At 50.6% G+C, this 19,650-nt stretch overlaps 2 protein-coding genes across 3 annotated transcripts; one reads left to right on the forward strand and one right to left on the reverse strand.

Moving 5' to 3' along the window:
• The first annotated feature begins 1,475 nt into the window (after positions 1-1,475).
• Positions 1,476-4,403, forward strand: LOC122624394. Of its 2 annotated transcripts, none has more exons than XM_043803914.1 (5): positions 1,476-1,768; positions 2,029-2,228; positions 3,045-3,330; positions 3,515-3,734; positions 3,852-4,403. In XM_043803914.1, exons 1-5 carry the CDS (start codon positions 1,585-1,587, stop codon positions 3,967-3,969), a joined length of 1,008 nt encoding a protein of 335 aa, XP_043659849.1. In that variant the 5' UTR covers positions 1,476-1,584; the 3' UTR covers positions 3,970-4,403. The 2 variants fall into 2 exon arrangements, with proteins under 2 accessions (XP_043659849.1, XP_043659850.1); XM_043803915.1 differs by having other exon boundaries at positions 3,045-3,270.
• Positions 4,404-4,610: 207 nt separating this feature from the next.
• LOC122625169 (dmX-like protein 2) lies at positions 4,611-19,369 on the reverse strand. The gene is made up of 15 exons (XM_043805121.1): positions 19,148-19,369; positions 16,558-16,775; positions 16,339-16,487; positions 8,856-15,830; positions 7,711-8,796; positions 7,428-7,652; positions 6,992-7,348; positions 6,672-6,936; positions 6,525-6,612; positions 6,195-6,464; positions 6,054-6,123; positions 5,911-5,985; positions 5,718-5,851; positions 5,573-5,656; positions 4,611-5,510 (listed from the first exon to the last, which is right to left on the reverse strand). Exons 1-15 carry the CDS (start codon positions 19,232-19,234, stop codon positions 5,310-5,312), a joined length of 10,284 nt encoding a protein of 3,427 aa, XP_043661056.1. The 5' UTR covers positions 19,235-19,369; the 3' UTR covers positions 4,611-5,309.
• Positions 19,370-19,650: the final 281 nt, after the last annotated feature.

Below are 19,650 nucleotides of genomic sequence, written 5' to 3' on the forward strand. Positions count from 1 at the left end.
TGTTCAGTTCCATCAATCAGTTAATGCCGATTCCCAGTTAATCCCGATCCTTGCGATCGTAAGGTCCTTGTTTATCCATCCAACACCAAAACCAAATCCATAACGAAACGAACCGAACCGAATCGAAACGAAATGAAATTAAATGTTGCCATGTATAACACTTTAGTAGTTTATTATTATTATTATTATTACTACGATTATTACAATATTATTAAGCGAAGGACACATTTTGTTTAAACGAAGGAAGGCAAACAAAAAGAAGCAAACAAAAATATTATAAATATTCAAAAATGAAAACTGACAAAATTAATTTAACTAAAATAATTTATTAATAAACCACATATTATAAAATGAACAAAAAAAACAAAATAATCACTTGTGTTTTTCCTATTTTGTGCGGTTAGTCTTAAGTAATTCTAGATTTTTTACCAATTGAATTTTCTTGTGGGGCAATATGATATCATATCATGTTGGAAAGTTGACTGCCTTATCCGCTGATAATATCGCAAATGCAGTGTTTTCCATGTCTGGCGCAGATTCATTCCGGCCCCAGTGGCCAATTTGTGTGTGGAACCTTGGTGAGCCGAGGTCGAAATCCAAGTACCGAACGCCCTTGATCCCGTTTGGGCTCCTTTTGCCGCCAGCTGATATCCGAGTGCCCATATGCGATATGGGCTCGTTATATAATTCGCAATTCGGCGGGCATGTGGCTCCATTTTGGGTTGTATAGCCGTGTTCTTGAATTTTACGCAACAGTTGGCGCCGCCGCCGCAGCGTGATCTTGGCTATATGGCGATGTCGATGGCGATGGCGTCAACCTGCGGCCCGACCACCCGTTCACCCAAGCATCCAAGCACCCAGCCTGGGTGCCCATCTGCACCATTGAAGCAAACCAATCCAATCTGTTCCCAGCCCCAACCCCATGCCATCACAGCTTTTGGTTCGCCCACTCCAACGGGAGAGGATCAATAACAGACAATAATGTGCCGTCGTCTAATTGTAAGAACCAACTTCCAATTTCAGAGACATCCGACATGATCGCATAACCCGTGCCCACAGCACTGGCAAAAATGGTAGCACAGTTAACTTTTGTTCATTTCAAATTTTTACATTTAGTTACGTTAGTTACTACAAATGCATACAGGCGTATACGTAATTTGTGCATGCCTTGGTTAAGATATCACGTATACGACTCGTTTTATTGAAATGCATTTTTTGAAAAATGGATTTAACCTTATCTTTGAATATCTTTTCATTGCTTACCTATCTGTGTGCTAGATAATATTTGGAAAAATCCGAAACTAGGCCCACAGCTCTGGCAGCTTGGCCCCAGTTGTACGCGTGTGTGGGACTTTCATTTCGCTGATCGGTGCCCAAACCTAGAAGCCAAAGATGCGCTGCGAAGCGGGCCCAACCAAGCGTATAAAAGCGCTTGGGAAGCGCAGCTACATTTCAGTTGCTTCAAAATTATCGCCCCAAACGCCTGCCGCCTCAGCGAATTGCGATCGTTTTTCGAACCGTTTTCGAATCGTTTTCGAGTATTTTTTTTGTTTGTTTCTGTGTCGCACAAACCGAGCTACGAACATGTCGTTCCTGGGCAACACATCCGATCTGGAGTGCGAAAAGAACGAGTTCCCGCGCCAACGACCCACGGGCATCATCACCAAGGTGGCCGCCCACAAGCTGTCCGCGGAGCCCAAGTGGACGGACAAGCGGGAGGATGACTCCGACTCGGAGGTCTCGTCGCCGGATAACTTCCTCACTAAAGGTGGCCATGGCCCAACTAATGCGCTTATAACTATTTCCAGGGGATTACCATTAAAGTTATTAGATCCTAATTCACTAAGAGTCCGTTTGTCAGAGAGATGTGTCCATTTTTATGGGCTTAGAAAACCAGATAAACTTTTGTTTAGATAAACTAAAGTTTTGGATAATACTACTAATCAGTCTTGCAAGTACCCATTGTACTAACCCGGTAGTTGGAGAGACTAACCACGTAGCCTAACCAGAACGTAATCGTACTTACAGGCGCCTTCCTACTGACCCCATCCTACGAGTTGTCCATGGAGCGGGCGGCCCTCATCTGCGAGAAGATGGCATTCAAGGGATGCTTCAGCTTGACCAAAACCGCTACAGGCATTCTGTTTAAATTCTCACACCCAGATGACTATCAGGCGGTGTTCAAGAAGGGCTTCCACAAGGTCACCGGGGCGCGATTCTACCGCAAGGTGAGCCCACCCACCCACACCCACATCTCCAGTGATTGGAAGGGCATTATGGGGCACAAGGTATGTGCCACAGCAGTGAGGTTAGAGGTGCAACACCTTCTCAATTCAGCTCGAACGTCCTGCGACAGAGAGAGAGAGAGAGTATCTATCACAAGTGTAACTAAATACGTGCCCACAGATCCCAAATTTTGATCAGTAATTCGAATTCAATACTAAATGCTTTTATCGTTTACAAATGCAGACTTCTGACTTTCCGAAATATTCATGCAAAAACTCAGCTAAAGCACAAAATACGAGTATAATGTTAAATATAAAAAGTTCAAGACCAAAATGCCACCACTTGCATTCAGTAACTGAGCAAATTTAAGCAAAATTATCTATTGGAGATTCGTTGCACCCGAATGGGGCCATGCCCCAAGACCCAGAACTTCCCATCACTGTCCATTTCACTGCCCATGCTACACATGCCACACATGCCACCTCATCAGACCCGTTCATCATCCGAGCATCTTTGGCCAGACTAACCCAACCGACAAGTGAAACATGCAAATTTTATTCTACCCCATTTTGCAGCAAACATTCTCGCGCAGCGTGAGTATATCCACATTGTATAACCACATCGACTGATGACGCTCCACTGAGATTGGAATTGACCCAGCACAGACACAGACATTACCCTCAGAAAACCCTCAGAAAAAATAAAAAACAAAATCCCCATATATCCATCGATCGACCTACATATGTAGCTTAGCCTAACCATGCGCATGCGCAGCAGTCACTCTCCGTTCTCCCTTCGTTCTCTTGTGTGACCCACAGATAGCCATACCGTGTCGGCCAAGGAAGACCTTCACCCTGTACGTGCTGGATGTGCCCGAGGATCTGCCCGTGGAGGATATCCGGCACGCCATGTACAAGTTCGATTCGGTGGTGGAGGTGGTGCGGCTGCACATCTACTCGAGCCTCGCCAGCAATGCCGCCAACGCCTCCTCCTCCGCCGTCGCCGCCAGCAGCTCCTCCGCCGGCGGGGACAAGGGCGTCGAAGGTGAGCAGATCCAGCTGCTGCACACGCCAACCCAGACGCTGCGCCGAGCGGCACTCCGAAGTAAAGTACCCTCCAATTGGTAACATGTGAAAACATATTGAAATTATGACCCGACCCTCTGCCCTCTGTCCCTTCTCGTTCTTTCCTTGCTTCTCCTTGCAAGTCTCTACGTGGTAAATCCTGTCGTGAAATGGCCAAATAATTCCCGATCCACATTTCTTGGTCAAATTTGCCCATTTTGCAGGCGTCTCCAAGAGCGTGGGCTCCGTGGTGGGCGATGCCATCGAGAAGGCCGAGCGTCCTGAGCGCAGAGAACTGCCGCCAGCCGTTATCCGGGTGACCCTGGCCTCCATGGACGAGTACAACATCCTGTTGCAGAACGGACTCAACTTCTACGATGCCACGTTCTTTCCCACTGAGGCCAACATCTCGCTGAAGGGCGCCAAGATCGATTACAAGCGCAGGTAACTTGGCTACAAGAAGTGCTAGCATTGCTTGGTATACCTTTCGCAACTGGATTCTTGTTTCTAGATTAATATTATCTAACAAGTTGTTGATTTAAGCCCTTTTCTCGTTCGCAGAATGCTCGATGGCTCGATTCCCGGACGGGTGAGGGAGCTGCTGCCCGTTTTCGATGCGGCTGGCTTCTGCAAGCTGCCACCGCCCACCAGCAAGCTAATTAAGCCGCCGAGGTCGTAAACCCAATCCAATCCAATACGATGCGATCCGATGCGATGCGATTACGATGACAACGCGTTCCGGCCAAATAGACGGGGCCCCCATGACGACCACACTCCGGATTCGGCACTACCCAGTTTATCTTACCCTACTTCGATGTATACTACACACATACTATAAAGCTGTTTTCAACGGATGCCAACGTTTCCGCTCGATCAGCCGATCCGATCCAATCCGATCCGCGCCGATCCATAATAATTCCTCTTTTGGCTACCATCTATGTTTTTGTTGCCTTTCCATCTATATATCTATCTATCAGTTTGTCTCCCCTGTGAACTTTTCAACCTTCTTCGCTCTGTTTTTTTTTTTTGCTAGTTTTATTATTAAAGGCCCATATAAGGCGTAGCGTCTAATTCGTTTGATTGTCTAACAATGAAAAAAAAACAAAAATAAGCAAAAACACAGAAATGAAATAATAAAGATGAAATAAGAAAAACACTTTTCAATGGCAAACGGAAATGGAAGCATTCAGTGAATTTGATGTGTATATTAGTGGGCAAATGGATGGATTCAAATATGGTAAAGCACATCCTGTTTGGACTGTTTCAGATTCCACAGCAGAAAAAGACAACGCTCGGCTATTGGTTTAAATAATTTTTTTTATTCATTTTGCACTTTATTTATTTTTAGTTAATTCATTTAGTTTCGTTTTAGGTATACATATATCTTGATTGATTCAACAACAGACAAATTTTTGCACAAAGCTCAACACAAAGACATAGATCGTAATATATATTCGTAAGCATATCAATTACCATACTGTCGAATGTCTTGTATATCGTATAATAATAATTAATTGATTTAAAGCATATAATAGATGTATATAATATATGTTTGTATATATATATATATCTTGTATCTGTATAGTAGTGTATAGTATATAGTCTGTTTAGGAAATACTCAAAGAACATGAAACGAATCAAGCGAATCGAGTCAGACACAAGTTTCGTTTTTTGTTTCGTCGTTTGGAAAAACATTAAATAGCAAATCGGAAACGGGCAAAAAAAAATATAAACAATACATTATGCAAATAAAAGTAGCAATAAAATATATATATATATAGTTGTATAACTGTACGTGTAGGAAATTGAAATACAATTAAAAATGTTACAATAATCAACGATTAACAAAGAATACACATATCGTAGGACACTCGCATCGCGTCCCTTTTGCCGCGGCACACATAAAAACAGACGAGCACGGGAGCAGAAACACGGACTTGGCTGCGGCAAATGGACACCGATTTGGGCACGGAAACCGGCTGGATTCGCGCCAGAAATGTAACGGATAGAATACAGCTTTCAATACACGGAGTGGACAATGTTGTCCTTCTCCACCAGCAGACGGACCTTCATGCAGCCATCGGAGCCGCACGAGAAGAGCCGCCCGAAGGCATCCACGTACACCTGGCTGACGCCCTGGCCAGTGTGCTTGAAGAACCCGTTCTTGGCATGCTCATGCGGGAACGTATTGATCAGCATGAACTGATTCATGTCCCAGATCTGCCGGATAAACACGGATTAATAAACAGGTCGCCAAAAGTTGCTACGCCACAGAAACCCACCTTAATGTCACCCTCAATGGAGCCAGTGACAAAGAACTCCTCGTGCGGATCCAGAGCAATGCACTTGATGGTGCTATCATGGGCCTGTCGAGGAATTAAACAGGATTACCAATCGTTTAAACCGATTTGTATGCCAATAACTCACCTGATAGCGATGGCGCAGCGTACGTTGTCTCACATCGAAGACGCAAACGTCGCCGCGTTTGCCGCACGAGATGAGCACCTGGTGCTGCGGAGCAAACACCAGACAGGACGAGCCTTGGTCGTGGCAGGTGAAGGCTGTAAAGGATTCCCTTAGACATTACAAACCCCATGGCATTGGCTAACATCAAACATACCCGATACACAGGACTTCTTGTGGGGCAGCAATGTGTCCCAGATGTTGATGTTCTTGTTCTCGGAACTTTGACCAGCTGCGAAAGAGATGCAATGTAAAGGGGGCTCTTTTGGGGACAGGCGGTGTTACCACATCACAACTCACCGCTAGCCAGGAGACTGCACGAGCCGAGGAACACGAAATCCGACAACGCCTTGTTGTGGCACTGATAGCTCTGCAAAGTTAGAGGGCATGGATTAGGAGGGATTAGGGTCACGGATGGAGCCCGATCATGTGCCAACTCACTATAAACGAACGATTGTTCTGTGAGGCGATGCCCGCCTGCCAGAGACTGAGCTTTCCGTCGCCGTCACCGATGCCGAACTTATTGCCCTGCTCCGAGAAGCGGCACCGCGTCACCTTGGCAAAGGTACCCGAGGTACGGGGCGAGCAGACGGGCTGCTGGTGACCCCACTCCCAGATCTGCACGGATCCGTCCTGACCTCCAGTGAGATACAGCGGCATCAGCGGATGGGCGCTCATGCGCTTCACATTGTCCACCTTGTGGCGCAGCACCTGTTTAGAATGAACGCCGTCATTGCATTTAATCACAAAATGATTGCGAGGATTATCCACCATGGATGTGCCGCGTCCCGATTGCGAAGCACTTTGTGTGCTGGCATTGGACTCGCTGTAGGCATTGCTGCTACCTCCAAATTGGTTTCTGCACATAAAAACCATTGAAAAATTCCGCATGATGCAATTTGTTTTAGCTTGACTTACTGCTCCTGCGTTTGAATGATCAGGAAGGACGAGCTGTTGGTGTCCGCGTCCTTGGACAGGTTCATCATATCGTAGTCGCACTCGTCCTCGTACCAATTCGGGGACTCCAGCAGCAGTGAGATGTCGAACTCCTGGATCTCACGCGGATTTGCAAAGGCAATCATCGAGGAGCTGTTGTTCTTTAAGCAGAAGGACAATATAGACTCGTGATCCTTGTGAATAATGCGGATGTGGTCGGTATTCTCGTTGGTCGAATGGGATTGACCTGCACAGAAAGGATTATTAACGTAACCATAAACACAGACTGTTAAGCGACTCACCCTCATCCGTCTCGTTGTCGTTGTGGGTGTGGTGCGATACCCGCGTGCTGGGCTCCATGTTCTTGCCAAAGATGCTCTTAATGAAGACCTCCTGGGCAGGCTCCTGGCGCACCAGATAGTTCCACAGTCGCCGGATGGGTCCAGCCGATGAACCGGAAACGAATGGAGTGTTGTCCTTGTTTAGGAGCGAGCGGTACTTGTGGATGGCCAATCCGTTAATGCCGCTCTCCGCATAGCATCCTGGTATATAATTTCGGGACGGTGGCCCACGGGCTATTAGGTCGCTCAGGGCAAAGTCCTGCCAGCGATTGAGGGTCCTCAGCACCTCGTGGGAGAGTGGACTGATCACAGGCAAATCTGCACGAAACGGGTGGACAATATAGGAGGGAACACTTAGTGGATGATGGCGAGTGGATGGATGAAATGTTACAACTACCCTGCAGTTCGATGCCGGCCACCTTGACCAGCTCCTGGATCTTGTGCGTGCTGATCTTGATGAGCGCCAGGCGCAGGATACTCCACGAGTACGACGTGGGATTAGTGTGCTCCGTGTTATCCTTGGCCTTTAGCTGCGATCGGCTCACATTCACATCATCGTCGTCCTCCTCCTCCTCCTCGTTGTCCGACTCATGCGAGTCGTCCGTGTCGTAATCATCGCATTCTAAAAGGGATTAGCCATGTTACTTAGCTACCAATTACGTGAAGACTCAAATACCTACCGGTTGTGGGCGGTTTGGTGAGGAAGTAGGAGAGCATGGACGTCTCCGGTGGCATGAACTGCTCTCGGTACGTCGGCTTGTCCTCCTTCATGTTGCTTGAAGTGCTGTTCTGGCTGAAGCTGCCTAGGATTTTCATGTTCAGTTTCATGCGTTGTTTCGTAATGGAAGTGACCGTGTTCCAAACGCTATTCTCATCCGCCGGCTCTTCCGATGTGGAACCAGTACCGCCACTTGCTCCACCAGCTCCTGCCACTGCTCCTCCGGTCACCATTTGAGTGGGAGGCGGTGCAGCAGCGGGCTTAATGAGCAACTTCTTCATGCCGCCGCCGAAAAGAGTGGACCAGGTCTCGTTGTTGAAACTCTGGCCACTCAGGCGGTACAACAAACGACTATCGCAGGTGGACAGCGAGTAAATGAAGAGCGCCATATAGGTAGAGACAAAGGACTCCAGCAGAAGCACATTCAGTTTGGGCACATCCTCATCCTTCTCCCGCGCCAAAAGCGCACGCAGATTGGTTACACCCGGCCACTTGGATGGAGTGGTGCACACGCCCGCCGGCTCATCCGTGGAGTACTTGCGCCTGCGGCCATAGGCATTCCGGCTGCCCACCAGATAGCTGCACTCGAACGAGGAGTTTATTTTGGCTATATTCTCCATTCCCGGACTGGGGTAACCGTTGAAGGCCGAGTTGTTTACCACAAAGCTCTCAGAATCGCAGAGCGACTGGTAAATGCAGGATGACAGCGCCACGGCCAGATCGCGCAGCACAAAGATCTCGCTCAAAGCACTGGGCTCGATTCCCGGGAAGGGCAGCACCTTAATGATGCTTTGCAGCATGTCCACCGTCTGGGACTGCAGGTACTTGATGGGATCAGCGATCACCGTCTTGTTGCCCGCCACACAGGCGCTGAGCAGGGGCAACGTGGTGGGGAAGGGTAACGGACTCAGTAGCTGCTGCTGGGTCTTCTCTTGCTGCAGCTCCTGCAGAAGCAGCACCAGTTCCATGCGCACGGATGCCAGGCCACCGCCACTGGCGCCATGTAGGGAACAATAACTGAGCAGTGTGCGGAGTAGGGTTTCGTTGGCTAGAGAAGAAGGCATTCCATTAGATACGTACAAAAGGATGTATCGCAGATGAGCTTACCCTTGAGCCATCGCTTGCGTTTGGCCGCCCGCATGACCTTGGCCTCAAAGTCCTGCTTGTCCTGCATGAGGATCTCGTGAAGCGTAGGTCGCTCCGTGCTGGGATAGATGCTGGCGTTCATCTCCTTGTCCCTGGCCTCGGCATCAGCATCGCCCGATTCGTGACTCGACTGCTCCGCTTGGCTGCAGTAGTTGCACAGCTGCTTGAGCGCCTCCACCTCCCGTTCCAGCCACATGTACAGCTGGTAGCGCAACTGACCGCCATCCACTTCGAAACCGGTGGCCAGCGTGGACAACTCCTCCATGAGGATCTTCAGACAGGCGACGAACTTAAGCTGCTGCGCCATAATGTCCATCTTGGTGCCATCGTTGCCATTCGATTTGCCTCTGCCTAGGATAGAGGCCTGCGGCTGCGGGGTGGCCAGCTCCGGTTCGTCCGGCTCCAGATCTGGGTCTTCCTCCTCGTCCTCATCATCCCATTTGATTTCGAACTTGGCTTCCGGCTCGCTGGACACGGGTGCGCCCCAGTCAAAGGCATCCGCAGTGTTGGACGCAGCGGCTGGAGTTGCTCCCCACTGGTCCATGATTCCCGTGTTGATCAGCTCCTCCTTGTTCTGCTGGGCACGCTCCTGCGCCTGGCTACCGGCCACACTGCCACCGGAATCGTCGCTGATCTTCTGGGGCAGCTTGTTGAGCACCTCGAGCGCCAGAGCCGGGCAGCCGCTCTTGAAGTGTCCATGTGCGGTGGTGAAGTACAATTGCCGCTCGATGGGCGTTATTGAGTCCTCCAGCTGCAGCTGTTTGTCGCAGGCCACGGCACTGGGAGCAGCATCGCCGGCATAATTGAAACCGGACAAGACCACATGCGCAATGCGTTTCTCCTGCGCCGACAAGGCGATGTTCTGCCGGATGAGCAGCGGATGGGTGCGCAAATAGATGTAGAAGTTAAAGACATTGGGGTTTGTGGCCTGTGGTTCGGGGCGCAGTAGATCCTCCTCCCTGTAGCTGCTGTGCAGGCTGCCCACGTTGTTCAGGAGCAGGGTGTTCAGGCTTTCCTGATACTTCTTGATCGTCCAGTAGGTCATCGAGCGCAGGAAAGGATCGGGATGGGCGCGGCTGAGATCACAGCGTCCGGTCTCTGCATCCGTGCCCAAAATGTGCTCGTGCAGCAAGTGGTGGTAGTAGCAGCCCTCGCCGTCGCCCTCATAGAGTCGTGCTATGATCAGTGCCAGTTGGAAGTCCTCCAGCTTGTTCATGCACACCTCTATGGCATCATTGAGGCTATTGGCCAGCAGGAAGAAGGCCACCGCGTGCTCGAATCTCTGCTTGCCCAACAGCACAAAGGCATTCTTCAATGCCGCCTTGCGCCAGCGATCCTCGGCGAAGTTGTTGCCAAAGAAGGCGGTCATCTTCTCGTCCCGACGTGACCGGAACAGACCCCAGACCAGGGACTTCTTCTTCATGGCCAGGTAATAGATGGCCGCGTCCAGTGGCTCCTGCTTCTGCTGGTAGGCACACTTGGCCAGCTTCTCCACGCATCGCCGCAGAGTGTTGATGTTCTTCAGCCAGTAGCCGACGCCCAGATCCCGCAGCGTTGCCCAGCGGAGATCGCCTTTGGTGTAGCTGGGAATGAGGTTCAGCAGCTCCTCCTCGCTCTCCGAATGGAAGGCCCACACGATGTTGGAGGTGCCCACGCCCTGGCGCTGGAACTGCGCCCGCTGCTGGAGCGGCAAGCAGCGCAGCAGGTAGGTGAAGTGTTTCATGGCCAACAAAAAGCGTAGGCCACAATCATCCAGGGAGTCAGTACTGGTGCTGCCGTCCTTAACAGCTCCCGATGCCGCTCCACCGGCCATTCCGCCCGACTTGCCTTGATCGGCGGCAAACTTGTCGGAGAAGTCCGTATTGCACGTGGCCACCGTGTCGGCCAAAGCCAGCAGATGCATCTGGTCCAGCGAGGAGAGTCCCGGCAAATGGGTGTGGGTGAGCAGGCGCGATAGAAGCTGACCCTGCCGCGGACCAAAGTGCGAAATGGAGTGCTTCTCGGGCAGCGAGAGACGGCGCTCCTGGCGCTTCTTCTCGTCACCCTCGCTCAGCAGCTCATCCAGGTTGTCCTCCGAGTTGTGCATGTCGAAGAGTTCGTCGTAGTCCTTGTCGCCCTCAGCATAGTTGTTGCTCTGACCCGGCGTTTCACGATCCGCATTGAGGAGCACCCACAAGGGTAATGGCGGAATCGAGTTGATCTCCGCATAGTCCAGCATCAGCTCCTCGGGAATTTGGGTGGTGCTGCCGCGATGCTCCGCCTGGATGTTCTGATCCGCCGTGTAGCTAATGCTTAGGGTGCGGGATCTCGACCAGCTGCGTTGTCTAGCATAGCCATCATCGTCCTGGCCAACCGTGCTCGAACTGTTGCCACTCATGCAGCGCACCAGATGCGCCAGGATGGCCTTCACCCAACGGATCTTTCCACAGTTGAGCAGCTCCATCAGCTGCTTGGGATGGTATTGCGGCAGCACTGGGCAGGCAATGCGAGAGGCCTGGAACAGACCGAAGTCCGTCATGTAGTCATCGTTGCCACCGTCATCGGCGCCACCGCCATACGGTCCAGCTGCTCCTGCGCCGCCGGCTCCGTTCATGTTGGCCATGCTGGTGTTGCCCAGACGACGCTTCTTGTCGTGCGACAGCAGCTGCAAATTGGCCGTGCTCACTTTGCTTATAAGAGGCATGGATGCCACGTTCTTGAGCCGCAGCTGTGTGGACTCATTGGCCAGTGAGCGAAGATCCTCGTCCCTAAGGTTACGGGTATCCGGTACATCATCGCCAGCAGCAGCCGCAGCGGCGAAGTGCGAGGAATAGTGCGGCTTCCACTGCGAGTAGACATGCATCTCGGAGTCCATGGCCACCACTAGAATGCCATCGCGCACCCAAGAGATCTGCATGGGCAGCGGCGGCAGACCGTCGGCGGTCTGTAGGTCTATCTGGCGCAACTTCATCCAACGGATCTCGTCCACAAAGTTGGGCTGCGCCAGGGAACTGGCCTTTCGCAGGATGGGACGATTCACTGAACGCGACTCCTTCATCGCCTTGATGTTCGCCTGGGCAATGTCCGAGCTAACAGGGGTGTACAGCAGTATTTTGCTGCCCACCGCGACGGTTAGGATGTGGGAACCATCCTCCTTGCTCACCCAGTCCAGTTGGACTAGATGCTTCTGGGTCAGCGGACAGGTGTTCCCGTTTTCGGCTATGCTCTTCCGCAGGGATTGCAGCGTACTGAAGCTGGGAACAGTTAGCAATCCTGAGGCAGCGGCCGACGGTTGCCTATTGACGGCCAACTCAGGTGTGGTCTCGCCACTCCGTGGGGATCTGCTCTCCGAATCGTGGGCGAAGGTGTGCAGGACCTGGTTCAGTCGTTGCTTCTTTGCCAGCAGCCGACTGTCGTGCAGGTAACTCAGATCGATGCCATGACCAATGTTGATTCGCGGCAAATGGACATTCTTCAGGTGAATGGTGTCCTCCAGCACCCACTCACTGCCGCCGGAGCTCTCGCACTCGTAGATGGCCACGCAGAGGTTCACATAACGCGAGTCCGGATCGGGTCCCTTGTTGGGTCGCGTGAAACTCTTGCCGTACTTGTAGGCACAGGCTATCCGGCCGGAATAGGCCGCACTGATGTTCAGCGGCTGGCCCGGAATCTCGATGGCCGAGTGCTGAATGCGACTGAACATCTTCCACTCGCTCCAGTGATAGGCATCGCCCTCTGGATCCGGGTCATCCTCATCACCGATGGGCTCGCACTTCCAGAAACGCGATATGGAATCCGAGCAGGCGGTCACAATGATATACGGCGCAAAGCAGGCTGGGTAAATGCTGGAGCTGCTCAGGTGACCGGCGGCCGGAGAGGCGTGGATGACGTCCACGCCCTCGGGCAGAGGCAGCTCTTGGGTACACACCTTCTTTGTGGTAATCGAGATGTGCGGCGCCTCTACTTGTGGACCGAAGTGCTCGGCTCCCGTCAGCGTTTCGGCTCCCTGTGACATTCGCCTGGGATTCGGATTACCACCGGCACCGTCCTCATCTGGCTCCTGGGTGAGGTTGCTATCGGGCACATACATGGCCGTTTCGGAAAGGAACGAGCTCTGCTGCTTCGAGCTAATGACTATGCGCCACATGTGAATGGTGCTGCCGCGCAGGGTTTTCTCGATGTTCACAATGTAGAAGGGCTCCTCGAAGTCCGCATTCCGCTGCAAATCGACAATGGCGTCCATGTCCGACTCGAGCAGTGCGTTCAGACGCGGCTCCTCCAGATCATGGGGATCCGTCTGGGGCGTTCGCTGGCCACCAGTAATCAACTGCGCCTGGAACACGTGCAGGAACTGCGTATTTTGCCAGTCGTGCTTGGCATCCGAGATGGCGTCCAGTTGCAAGATGCAACCGGGTCTCGCCGTCGACTGCTGGGACACAACCTTGAGCTTGTCGTGCAGCGCCGATCGCTGGGCCCGCATCGTGGACGAAGCATTCGAGATCATCGACGACAGCGAATGCGACTTGTGCAACGTGTTTAGGTTCTCCGAGCAGGAGATCTCAGCCAACAGGGTGCGGGCATCGATCACCGCCTGGTAGACGCGCAGGTTCTCGCCATCGCTGGCCACGAAGCAGGCGGACGGAGAGTTACTGTAGCTGCCCAGTGTGGTGCTCGGCAGGAGGGTGGGAATCCAGGCCACATTGCTGAAGGCCGAGATCTCCGGCGAGTTGATCCTAGCCAGCTCGCTGACCCCGCCCGAATGGCACAGCGGTCCCACGGAGTCCACACGCCAGAGGATTAGCTCCGAACAGAAGCCCGTGGGCGTAAATACATCTTTATCTCCATTGGAACCACCAGAGGGACCGGCTCCTGTTCCTCCGCCCGGGGTAAGTCCACCACTCAGGGGTTGCTCAAACGGTGACATTGGCGACTTGGCCTCCGAATCGGGCAGGTTGTGGTGCGAGGTGGAGACGAGCAGCGGCAGCACCGGGTGACAGGTGATGTCGTTCACCCGGAACCGATGGCCGGAGGCACGGCTCACGTGGCCAATGCTTAATACTTGGGTAAACTTCGTCTTGAAGGCGAACGTTAGCTGCCAGAGATTGAGGGTTCCATTCGAGTGCTTGGTCACCATGGAAACCGAGGGAGAGACGTTCAGTGGCAATGCACTGGCCCCAGTTGCAGCCGAATCTTGCGAGCTACTGCTGTGCTCTGCTCCTCCGACTCCACTAGCCGCAGCACTGCGATCGCCACCAGCCTCATCCTGATCTGCGTCTCCTTCGCGGTCGCCATCCTCCTCATCGGCAGCATCCTCCTGCTCTTCGTCGTGCCTCTCGAAGGTCTGCCCCGAGTGCTGGTCGCTTTTCAGGGAGGAATCATCCGCGTGTCCCTTGTGGAACTCATCCTTGCTGCGCACATTGTTCGCTATGTCGCGGAAGGCCAGCGGATGCGTGCCCGTGTTGAAGAGGCTGACCGTGGTGGACATGGACATGGCGTCGCCCAGAGGGAAGGCCGAAGGAATACGAGTGGAGAAGGAGACCTGCGCCTGCCTGAACGAACCGGGATAGTAGTCGTCCAGCCACTCGATAACCCAGATTAGGTAGCTCCCGTCCACCGGATGAATGGCGAAGAGCAGATCCGGACTCTGGTGCCAGTCGCGCAACAAGCACTCGATCTTATTGTCCAGCGAATCCACCAGCTGTGTGATCGGATGGGCCGGCTCATTGTTTAGCGAGTTCTGTGACGTCGTGTTGGACATGGAGTTCAGATGCAGTCCGGCAACGCCTCCTCCGCCACCCATTCCCGTGCCTGCCGTGTGCTGCGAATACCGGCTGAACTCCTCGCCGCTGTCGTCCACGGACACCGACTTGGAGGAGCGCAGGTACTTCTTGTGCGCATGCGCCTGCGAATGGGAACCGTGTGCATCGTCCGGCAGATCGACGCCGCCGGAGGAGGCGTTCCCGTGACCGTTCTCCTCGTCGATCACCTTCTTCGTGAGCTCCTGAAGTATGGCCTCCGCCTGCAGCGTGAAATGCATCTCCTTGTTGTTCAGCCAGTGCAGGATAAAGACATTCTGGTTGGCCGGATCGCTGGTCTGCATCGATGGCACCAGCGGGATGTCCGTTTCCGCATTTATCGACGCGGCCAGGTGGAAGTGCATACCGGGTGTAACGCCCGATCCCTGGAATCCGTAAGAGTGAAAATCGTGTACGCTGCACGAGGATGGTAGCGAGGGTATTGGTCCCAGATAGTTTGTATAGCTGGCCGGGGAGCTACCCATGGCGCCCATTGCACCGGCTGGTCCTCCGCCACTCGCAGCGCCTCCACTGGCCGCACCCGTCCCGGCATTCGCTCCGGCCTTCATATGCCGACGGATATGAAAGCAGGTCTTCATGTGCTTCAGCCGCTGCATGAACCGATGCTTGTGCCGATGCGTACGGAACTTTGGGTTCTGCGAGGCCATGGGATCGAACTGGGTCATGTTCACCATCCCATCATCCGGCAGCACCGTCTCGATCCAGATGCGACAGATGTTGTCCAGACAGGACGTCACCAGCATGTTGGCCACCGAGCCCTTGGGCATGTACTTGCTCGTCTTGCGCCACACAATATTGGAAACGGCTCGCGGATGGGCGATGTACACATAGGTGAAGTTCAGCTCTCCGCCAGAACTGGAGCCGGTGCCATCGTCCACTCCATGGCGACCCGATGCCGTCGTTCCAGCGGTGGAGGAACCCTTGGCCGGGAAAAGGACCTGTTTGTTCTCATACCAGATCTTCACCAGCCGATCGTTGCGTCCGCAGGTGGCGAAAAGCGTTCCGTCCGGACTAAATGCCATATGGTAAATGGGTATGGCCGTCTGGCAGCTCCATATGTTCTCCCACGTGGACACATCCTCCGACTGGGCGTTGCTTGACTGCTTGGGCTCCTTGCTTTCGCCAATCTCGAACTTGACACCTATTCGAAAAACAGATACTGATTAGACGGCGATTCTTGAACAAGGTATTTGCAAGGCAAGAAATATATGCAATGCCAGCTTTTTCATTGCCAGTGGGCTGATATCAAATAAATTATTACAAATGGAAATTCAGCAAGCAGAGTTTCAGTATCATCCGCTGATGGTTTGCATAAACAGAACATAGACTAAACAAAAAACCGAGCATATTGCTCCAATAGTAAAGGAAAATAAACGTATGGAGTTCTTAAAAACCAAAAATAAAATCCTACAGTACGTAAGAGAAACTTTTGAGCAATGCTACATGCTTTTAAACCTTGCTTTTATAAAATCGGTCAACGGTAACGAAAACACCCCACTGACGACATCAAAACGATTGAAAAAACGTAAAAAACAAAAACCCCATTGCAACCAATTTGCATTTGTGATTCATCTCCGCCCACGCAAATCGATAGTTGGCCACAAACACACATATATATGTAGAAATGGGCTGTTGGGCAGTTGGCTCACCCGTATGCTCCTCCTCCTGCTGGTGAGTGGGTGACTTGCTCTTCCACAGCTGGATGTTGGTGCCGCCGGTGAGGAGACGAGTGCCCTCCAGATTCCAGGACAGGGTCACCACGCTCGAGTGGCTGGTGAATGAGCCCGTTTGCACCCATCTGTGGGGGGAGGGCAATTGGAAAACAAGTTAGTATGTCTTTAGGCTACTTGAAGCCATTCCTAGCTCACCTGTAATCCAGAAAATGGGTATTGTGTTTGCTGGACTCAATCACCGGCGTGGGCTCAAAAATGCAAATTTTATTCTCATAGGCTGCTGCTATTTTTCCGGTATCGGTGCTGCAGTCCAGGGCGGATATCTTGACATAGCCATGGTTGGCGCCCGGAATGATCTGGACGCGCTCGAAGGTGCTTGCCAGGATGACCACATTGCAGCCGGCGGCGTAGGCCTGGAAAAGGGAGAAAAGGGAGAAAATGGGGGTTTTGTAAGTACTGCAATTAATCTAAGCGTTATATGATCGTTATGTGCTTTCTCAGCTATTTGTTTTCGAGTGGCTAGGTGTATATAGGGCGAGTATATAGCCTTATATCGATAACAATACCCCAACTGTCCAGTTAACTGGCTTATCAGGCTGGCTGACACAGCTCTTGCCACATCATGTTTGGTTACCTGGTTAGCTAAAGTGTGTTTGATTTATTTGTTGAGCTGTCGCTGATATGCTCATTATCGTCGGCAGAAATTAGAATACCCTGTTCAGGTGGGTGGGGTATACTATTTATAGTGCGAATACTATTAACATGAGTTAAATATCTAGGAAGTATTTACCGCTTAACGATCTGTAGCATTACTGAGGGTGTAAAGGGTTGAGTCACCATGCTTTATCTTTATAATTGGCTCATTGATGCCGCAGATTACGGATACCCTATTTAGTTCCAATCGCGATAAATGGTGAATATAAATAGGGAATCTTGTTGCAATTGCTTATCGCGACAATGAAATAAAAAACTTTTGCTTTTCAATGAATCCTCTATGATTTTAGAAGAACAAGGGTATTACCAACTTCGTCACAAACTAGTCACCTGCTAACTTTTGGACATTAAATGGTTCAACTACTCTGCTTTTCTGTCGGCATTTATTTTTAACTTTCTGTTTTCCCATTCCCAAATGTCAGCTTAACTTGAAGTCTGCTAGATGCCTTTATGCGCATAACTGCGATTATTAACTATTAAAATATACACCGAAGATACTATTTTAGTGGAGGGTTTTCCCAGCTTTTCGCCTACCAACCCATTAGTTTCCCCACAGATAAGATTACTTTATGTTCTCTGCTGAAAAACCTGGGCTTTTGTACGGAAATTATCAAAACGGATGCTACGGTATAGCTATACTATTAAAATTCTCCTTTAAATGCGATTTTAATAGGTTTATTATTCTTTTTGGTTTCCCCTTCCACCCGCTAGGTGGCGCCCGGGTATTGTGTTCACGCCGACCGTATACTAAATAAATATATACATATGCAAACATTCGAAATTAAACAAATTGAAATGATGGCAAATGATATGGCGCAAGGCGGCGGGCAGTGGGTGGGTGTTGGTTCGGTTCGTCTGTGAACGGGGGACTGTGTCAACGGCGGTGCTGATTACAGAATAGAATATAGTAGAATATAGTATATAGAATGTACACATACGCCCCGTGGGGCCTCTCATTAGACTGGCGAAATGTGCACAGCAGTTAATTATGCTTCCTTGGCGTTTGCAGGAAAACACAGACCTTGTTCTCTACATCGGATAAACATTCTGGGTGAACATATAGCACATATAGTACACATGTCTCTATATGGGTAATGTTTATAACTCGAAGTTGACATAACGAAGTTCAAAATGGGCTCTCCAACTTTTTCCGGTTAACGCAAAAGGGTTAATATACAAAAATGACCAGATTGCTTTGAATATATGGTACTATATAGTATAGGGATCGAATTAGGCACATTATAAATGCGTGCTCACGTTTTTTATTATGGCCGTTTATAATTCCAATTTGCCATTGACGTGGGTCGGCGAAAGGAGTTGAGGGGGGTGCTGGCGGGGAGAAAGGGTGTGTGGGAGCGGGGAGGGGCAGCTTGCAAGCTGCGAAATTAGGGCATCAAAGGCCACCTGACCAATAGAAGGGTACACACACACACACACTCACTCACACTTCTATATATACATATGTATATACTTTCAAGCACACACTCTCACTGCAAGTGGCGCATGTGAGCGTGCGGCTTGTTTACTGCTAGCACTTGACCTTAAAAAAATAAAAAATGTAATTAATTGCTGGCCAGGTATGTAAATGCAGGTGAAAACAAACATTGTGTTGTATTTGTTGTGCCACACACACGAGCTGCACACTTTGTTGTTATCGAATTTTTGCACAGCGCCAGCAAACACGAAAAGTTCTCTATCTCATCATTTGCATTTGATTTTTTAATTGACCACCAAGTGTGGCATAAAAAACGATATATAATTCAAACACACATTCACACACACACACACACACCGCACACACGCACACCACACACACGCAAATATGTAAATAAAAACATTAAAGACGTGCTGCGATCGGTTCTGGTTGGAATGACGACGACGGCGACGATGATGATGATGATGCCCCGTTTCCAATTGGAAACGTATTGGGATTGTGCTAAAAAAATGTATTCAGGCTAATCGAACGATTTGGGGGGCGTGTCCGGATGGTTGGGCGGCTGATGGTGCTCATTCCGCCAACGATTTTCACCCAATTCGATCCGGATTCGGATTGAGATGGCTCTACGCTTACTGTAAATGGTATTCCTTCCACGGAGCCAATGGCGAAGCACCGGTCGCCCGCATTGCAGGCGCCGCTCAAAATCTGATGACAATTCATAATTTACACACAGTTGATTATCACATCACAGCGCACGGATATTGGGGGCTTGGTTCTTTGGTTTCTAGCACGAATTTTCCTTGCTTCTTGTAACAAACGACAACAAAGTGACATTACATAAAAATTAGAGTTGGGTTCTTGGCCAGCGCGGCCAATCGAACTATCGATATTAGGGATGGCACGGCATGGGAGGCGAAACATCGGTTGAACAATACCTTATTATTCAAATAAGCTAACTCGAATTAACCGAACAAGTTTTCTTCATTATATTTTAGATTAGATTATCAAATAAATTAGATAAATATGTTTTTTGTAATGAAGAGTTAAATTTGTTAGCTTAAATGATACCATTACATTTTCGCATCGCCACTATTTAGTTTTATTTATTTAAAGCCCAATACCAATTAATAGATTCC

The sequence above is a fragment of the Drosophila teissieri genome, chromosome X (assembly GCF_016746235.2).
Source record: "Drosophila teissieri strain GT53w chromosome X, Prin_Dtei_1.1, whole genome shotgun sequence".
Taxonomy (NCBI): Eukaryota; Metazoa; Arthropoda; class Insecta; order Diptera; family Drosophilidae; genus Drosophila; species Drosophila teissieri.